This window comes from Eublepharis macularius, chromosome 10 (assembly GCF_028583425.1).
Source record: "Eublepharis macularius isolate TG4126 chromosome 10, MPM_Emac_v1.0, whole genome shotgun sequence".
In the NCBI taxonomy this organism is placed as follows: domain Eukaryota; kingdom Metazoa; phylum Chordata; class Lepidosauria; order Squamata; family Eublepharidae; genus Eublepharis; species Eublepharis macularius.
The window spans coordinates 27139681-27147373 of NC_072799.1; the positions used below are offsets into that span (position 1 = coordinate 27139681).

The 7693-nt window shown below is 43.6% G+C and overlaps 1 protein-coding gene across 1 annotated transcript; it reads right to left on the reverse strand.

Annotated features, from left to right (window-relative positions):
- Positions 1–1335: 1335 nt before the first annotated feature.
- Positions 1336–6096, reverse strand: DDIT4L (DNA damage inducible transcript 4 like). Its single transcript, XM_054990120.1, has 3 exons — positions 5949–6096; positions 5397–5540; positions 1336–4044 (listed from the first exon to the last, which is right to left on the reverse strand). The coding sequence occupies exons 2-3, from the start codon at positions 5482–5484 to the stop codon at positions 3560–3562; spliced, it is 573 nt and encodes a 190-aa protein (XP_054846095.1). The 5' UTR covers positions 5485–5540; positions 5949–6096; the 3' UTR covers positions 1336–3559.
- Positions 6097–7693: the final 1597 nt, after the last annotated feature.

The following is a 7693-nucleotide window of genomic DNA, read 5'->3' on the forward strand; positions in this document are numbered from 1 at the left end:
ATCTTTGAGGTAAAATCAGAACATGCACAGACTTAAGTTTTTATGCTTTTCACAGATACTTAAAGGCTTCTGTTTTGAGGCTTTTGTTCCTGTGTTTCCTCCAAACACTCTAGTACATTTTCTTTTAGCATTTGCTTTTGGGTTTAAGAATGCTGGCACCCACTTTCTAGTACCCCCGTCCCTTTCTCTTCACACACCAGTGCTTTCCTTCAGTTTTTGGCTGACTCTTAAGGTCTCCAAAAGGCAGTTTACAACCACAACCAACCAGGGATCACTTCACTCTCCAGAGCTACCTCCCTGTTTATCTGAGTAGGGAAAAATCTCCTCTCCTTATATAAGATCTATCCCCTTTCTTTGGCCCAAATGGAAGTCTGCACCAACTTCCCAAACTTCCTTGCCAACTTCTCCCCAGTTCTCCTGTCTGTATTAAACTTTCAGTTAGGACTCCATCTCTTGACTCTTCATACCCCATTCCTCTCAGCTGGGGATGAAAACAAGATACTCTTCTTCCCAGTTTATGCTTCATAATCAGATTCCTTGGATTAGCCTGTCACTCAAAGCTGTGTCTGTCAGGGATTAACCCTTAACAGTCCTTCAGCTGTTTGTACAGCACTTCCAGGCTTTTAAAAAGTCTGTCGCACTACTCTTCCCCCAACACACACAAACATGCATGGGCACACACTCCCTGCCAATATACCAAGCTTCAGTTAAGCACTTAATTAGTTGGTAATAAGAATAAATTTGTTGAACAGCTTTGTTTGCTAAATTCCAGTAGTCAAACATATTAAAATAAGAACCTGATTGTTTAAACAGGAAAATTTCAGATTTTGGTCTCTCAGAGTCGAGGGGAAAGCCTGTTGCAGCAAACAAAAAGTTTTGTGGCATCTTAAAGATTAAATTGAGTGTAGCATAAGCTTCCATGAAATAGAGGCTTCTTGTTTTATTGATCTGAGCCACTGATGCACAGACACCTATACTGGCTGCTGCAGACAGAAGGGGGGATTTCCCCACCAATTCTCTCTTCCACTGCAGACCTCCATTTCCACTCATCACTATTCTGGGAGTGGCTCCCCCCTTCTCCTGTCAAATACCGTTCCAGGAGATGGCTGGGTTTGGAGTCCCATACCATGTACAAAAACTCCTTCTGTCTTCAGAAAACTCCAGCAAATCCAACCCGCTTGCCTTAGAGGTACCACAAGGCTCTTGCAGTCCAGAGTTCATACCGTCTTGCTGGTTCCACCTACCCTGTATGCTTTCCAAAATAGTGCCCCCCCACACACACAAAGGGCCCCAAACATGTCAACATCAGGATTACAGAGATTTAAAGCAACAATCTGAGAATTTAAAATATTCCTTTATTTACAGACTTTAATTTAAAAAACATTGATTTCTAAGACCAATACAGGTAAGTTATTAAGATCACACCAAGGCAAGGCATGACCCATTGACATTTAATGATTCCAAGCAGTTATCAGTGCAAATCCAAAAACACAAACATGTGTACACAAAATGGTATTTTGACACCAGAAGCTGAAAAGCAGTAAGTGCAACACCAGTTTGCAATGGTCCTATACCCACAGTTTAGGGGCGCAGGAGTTTGGAGCACGGCAGTATCTGTCTGAAATAGAATCAGCTACATAACAGTGCCTCGCGCCTGAGAGGTGGGTGCTTGTGTTGACCACTATATAACCTCTCCACTGACATGTTATTAGTTATTTGACCCATATATTCTAATATGATAATTCAAACACTTGCAGTACAGGGCAACAGATCTGAAATATCTGTATACGTCCAGATCAGTTTCTCCCTGACATCAGCCACCAGAACTGTCACAAGCAGACAGTTTAGGGGTCCCACGTTAGCTTTTTTGCCCAGGGCAACATACAAGAGTAGCCCGAATGCCTAATACAAGCTATGTCTACTACTGAAATCTCTTCTTTATAGCCCATTGCAGGGTTGCTTCCATTCCATTTAGCACCTGGTCCCCCAAGAGGTATTTTCCTAAACAACGGAAGCACCACTTATTAACAGGTTTCTGTTCTGGAAAATGGAAGCACACATACTACCCCTTATTGTTTAAACACAAACTAGGAAAAGCTTACAGCAGATTGCAAAATCTAGAGTACAGAAAGATCTCCTGGCAGACCACAATAGACGTTGGATTCCTTTGCTAGCTTTACAATGTGATGACACACACACACACCCCGGCAAGAAGTGTGGATGTTTACAGTTTAGGAATCAATAGAGGATCCAAGCCGAGGCAAGAGAGGACAGCTGAAGAACTGGATTCTACACCCCAGTTCATTTAAGAACAAATCTATCACAGGGTGTACTGAGGAAGCTTCCAGCTTCAGCCAAGGACTGGAAGAGCAATAAAGAGAAGAGGAATAAGCTTGTATGAAGAGCCTTACGTAGAACTTGCTCTGTAGATTGTAAAGGTTAACTCAGCTGTGCTGGTGCACGTCTGAAGTGCAGATGGGTTGTGGGGAGGGGAAAAGAGCCTTTTGGTATGATAACTTCTCTTTGCAAAATGGAATTGAGGTAGTTGGGGTTTTCCATACAAGACTAACCAATATTTCTGCAGCAAAATTAAATACAAGAGGTTGGATTCTATGATTTCCAAGTCTTCCTTCAAGGGAGAAAGACTTCCTCCAATGGAGATAACTTGATGGAAGAGAGTCATAGGATCCAACCCAAAGTAAACAAACATTTAGAACTCAGAGCCACATTCACACTTCTGCACATTTAAAATAACACAAAGCACTACAACATTTCCAGCATTTGAGACATGCTGTTGAGCTGTAGTGCAATTGTAAGATTGTTTCAAGACACTTTGGGCAAGCTGGTCTTCTCTAAATCACTCCTTTAGGAAGACATCCCACGTACAGGTCAGACTGTTGCCTACTTCACAGGAAAACAGTGTTAAGTCTGACCAGATCACCATGCATAGAAAAGCAGCCATCGCTAAACACAAGCGATACTAGCTTCAAACCCTCATGCTAGTTAGCATCTCCTTCCAAGGATGCATTTCTCCTTTTTTCCTTGGTGCTACTAAAAGCTGCTACCAGCATCTTCCCATAGCTTTGGTATTTGCAAAATAATCCATTACCACATACTAAGGGGAAAACACTGTCAGCAGTTTGGACGTAGGTCTATCTTCCCCTAGTCCTTCTTGAAGGTTGGGAAGCCTGGAGGCACCTAAGCGCTATAGATTCCCTGCACGCTTAAAAAAGCCACCAGAACCAAATGGTAAAGGGTTACAGCTAGCACTGAGGACAGCAGCTAGCAACAGGCGGCTGCATAGCTGGCTTTACAGACTTGCCAAGCTGATGCTAACCAATTAAGGAATGTTTCAAGTATATCAATAGCTGTGCTTCTTGTTCCACCCAGTAACCAACTAGCTGCACTGAGATTTTTGCCAGCCAATAAGGATTTATGGCTGCTGTGCCAAAAGGGCCAGCCAGAGTCATCTAAAAAATTGAGGTATCAAGCTTCATATTTCCAAGAGCTCTAGGCTCAGGTATCTAACACAGTGGGTTTTTTTTTAAAGGAGATGTTCCTAGCATTCTTCAACAACAGTCCCAATCAAAGAATATAATTTTTTCTTAATTAACCGAAAGCCAGGACTCAGGATCAGAGTGCGTTTGCTGCCAGCTGTGAAGCAAGCCCTGGGGAAGAAATCTCTGAAACTAGGCCAGGAGCAGCTGTCCTGCTTGAATACCAGCGTCAGTTCAAACGTAGGAACAACCGTAGGGTCATAGACAATCTTATCCAGCTTTTTACATATGTTTCCAGTTTCCAAGTTGACATGGATAATGCAGCCTCGTAAGCCGCAGGGCTCTGTAGAAGAGAGACGCAAGACATCTTGTGCTATCCTCCTGGTTAGTTTCTCAGGGACTAGAACCTTAGAACAGTGCAGTTTGGTCTGCTTTGATTTTGATAGACAGGTCTCCAGCATCCTAACTAGACCCTGACATGTCCGTTCCTCAAACACCATCTCATTAAAGTTGGGTTCTGGCACAACATAATCCCAGTAGTCAAAGTCTGTAAGAAACAGGAGAAAAAAAACAATTCTCACTGGCAAGTAGCCAAACATTATGGCTTTTGTAGCGCCAAATAACTAAGTTAGCAGACACACAGGTCAGCCACACATCCAGAGCTTCTCATTATGTTAATGCAACCTTACAGCTAGGTGTATCGTATCTGTTGCCAGAAAGTAGCCCGTGGTCTTTGAATTCATATACACAAGATGCAGCTTATTAAATTGCTTTTCCTTTCATATAAGCTGGCTACAAGAGAAGTTTTAATGAAATGTATTTCAACAGAGAAGGGCTGTTTTGGCCACTAGCAGCATTTGGGCTTTGCAAAACAGGAACAGAAGACGTCAGCAAAGTAACCCAGAGACGACACAGGTGCCTAAGAGGCAGGTGATCCTGCCATGTGCCTAAAGATCAAGTTTTGGCAGCTTATTAAAAAATAGAGCCAACTTGCTTGCTCCCTGCCTCCCACAAAAGTTTAGTTCACCAAGTTAAGGAGCCTGTTGGATATGTTAACTGTAATAGGGAAAATGGATATCTCCATAACTTTTTACACGCTCAGTAGAATTATAAACATGACCGTTAAAACAAAGCTGCAATATTCATTATTCTACCTAGTTTTTTTTATAAGCCTAACTACTATTAAAGTTACCTTCTCAACGATAAGTCAATCTTAAGTAAAATAGATCTAAGTTAATATGCCATTACCATCTTGCTTAACAGCTAAGGCTGCAAAATTTAATTGGAGATCTAAACCAGTGGGGACCAACTTTAGCGGGCAAGTGGGAATTGTCAGTGAGGACAGAGATACAAACATTTATTTTTGTAGGCTCTTTTGCTTCTGGTATGTTAACTGCAGCAGGAAATTAAGACAGTATATAGCGACAGTTCTTAGGGAATGGTAACTTATGTTCACTAAATGGTAACTTATGCTTATAGAATTATAGGGCTGGAAGGAACCTCTCAGGTCATCCAGTCCAACCCCCTGCACAATACTGGTATATTGACATTTCTTTCAAAAGCTCAAAAAGGCTTCCCTCTCACAACAGGAATTAATCAAGTAAATTAAAATGCAGATATCACCAAAAGATTCTTTAATCAAGTGACAGCTAGAGAGAGAGAGAGACAACTTTTAAAAAGTTATTCTTTAAAAAAAGTTATTAAGCTGAGATAAAGTGACATTCAGATTAGAAAAAAAAACCCTTCACACAGCCTTGTTTTCTGACAGCAACTCACTCTACCCAGTAGCTTTACCAACAGTATGAGCCTAAGAACACTTTCCTGAGAGTAAACTTCATTGCACAGACCTTAGCAGGACTTTGAGTAGACCTACTGAGGATGGCACTACAAGGCACTCACCAGTTAAGGCTGCATGCTGAAAGCTTTGCTGTATCAGTTCAGAAATACAGGCAGAGTTTTTATTGTTTATGGTGCTGGTTGCAACCATCTTGAAGAACAGCGTTTTCACCCTAGCTAGCCAGCTAGCACACCTTTCCAGGTTTACTGCAAGACAGAAAAGGCAATTTATTGTCAGGCCATAAGCAAAAGTTACACCAGGAAAGAGGAGAGAGGAAGATAAAAGTTACACCATAGTAGAGGAAGTTTGAAGGACTTAACTACAACCCCCAGTGGGATTTCTGAAGTCACAGGCAGCATCTTCCTCTTTAAACTAACCATGCAACCTCGTGCAAGAAGGCTTCTAATAGAAGTATTCTGAAAGAGGGAGCTCTGACTCTCGAAAGTTATACCCTGAAAATCTTGTCGGTCTCTAAGGTGCCACTGGACTCGAATCCTACTGTTGGGATTGTAGAACCAACACAGCTACCTACCTGAAATTATTCTCATATAAAAAGCTTCAGGTTAAACCCAAGAGATTAACTACAAACAAGTTGAATAAGGGGCTTTTCTTACCTGTTAAAGCTTCCAAGCAAACTGCATGAAACGGGAGTTTAGTTTAGTTTACTTGGAAACACGCTTTCAGCTTCATGAAGTGCCTCCTCTTTGGAAAGCACAACTCCCCCTTCCCTTCCCCCTTGCATATATTTTTTTTAAAATATAGCCACTCCGCCCCCCAAAACTCCCACGCTCGTTTTGGCTCCAGCGTCAGCTTATATACTCCCGGGTCCCACTCCCACCCGCCTCCCAGAGCGGAGTTCTGCTGGGCAGACCCTTTCCCTTCCCATTGGCTGCTCCTCTAAGGTGGGTTCTGGAGAAGCGCAAACCTCGTAGCCCCGGTCACCCCTGTGAAAAAGGAGACGGGCAAGTGGCCCGGGAGGGGGGCGGGGGTGTTGTAAGACAAGTAGGTTTCTTGATTGGTCAGTGTAAATGTCAAAAAGACTCGGGAACGACAACACGGACCACCTGATTCGTGTCGCGCTTCTCGCGGGAGAGGCGCCTTCGCAGAGGGCATCGCAGTCTACGTGCCGCCTGGGCTACGGTTTGCTCTTGCCCGCTCGCCGCGTCCTGTTTGCGCCGCGGCTTTCCTGGAATCGGCCTTCTCGCTCCGCCCCCGGGAGGATCCTTGCGGTCGCGGCGCCCTGGCCCTTAGCCGGGAGATTGTTAGGCAGGCGCAACTGAGTACAGATGAGGTGTTATGCGAAGGGTGGGGAAAGCCCTGGAAGATCCCAGACTAAATGGAAGATCCTTTGTTTTGTTAGATCGGCTTGTGAAAAAGGGAACGCGTTTTCGAGTTCCAGAGAATTCTTCATCGGGGAAGTTCAGTTTAAATAAGGGTGAGAGTTTGGAAAACTGGAGGGATATTTCAGGTGTGGTTGCCAACCACCCGGTGGGGCCTGAAGATCTCCCGGAATGACAGCTGAGCTCCAGTTGACCGACCAGTTCCTCTGGAGACAATGGCTACTTCGAGAGGGTGGACTCGGGCATTATGCCCTGTTTAGTGCCTTCCTGTCCCTTCCAATCCCAGCCTCCCCCCTCAAATATCCAAGAATTTCCCAACCTAAAGCTGGGCAACCCTAGTTTCAAGGCGTAATGAAAAATATAAAGTTTGTGGATTATGATCCAATTTAACAGATCCGAATTTGTACAGCAATCCCCTTTGGTCTCCACTGTTTAAGAAGGCTCCATTCTTGTTTTGTAGAACTGCAGGATTTAAGTCCAGTAGCATCTTAGAGAACAAGATTTTTCAAGGGTATAAACTTCCAGGAGTCAAAGCTTCCTTCTTCAGATACATAGCTTTGACTCTCAAAAGCTTATACACTAAAAATCTTGCTGGGCATCTAAGGTGCCACTGGACTCAAATCCTGCTGTTTTTCTGCAAACCAACACAGCTACCTGAAAGTAGTTGTTTCGTAGTACGCTTCCAGCCCAATGAAAACGTCTAGGAAATTTAAAAGGGCTCTCGCTGCTTTGTGATAGTTGGGTTGGTCCTAATAAAAAGATACTCCTATATGTTGCAGATAGGGCTGCTACCTGCTAGGGCTTTATGAATGGAGAAGGCTGCCTGTACAAGAGAGACAGAGATCACATATCTGAGGAAGAGAGCTTTGACTCTTAAAAGCACACACCCCGGGAATCATTGGTCTTTAAGGTGTGGCTGGACCTGAATCTTGCGCTTCTACCACAGACCAACACTGCTATCCGTCTGAAGCCATTGATGTACCTCAGTTAAAGATAGCCTTTCTTCTATACACTCTTCT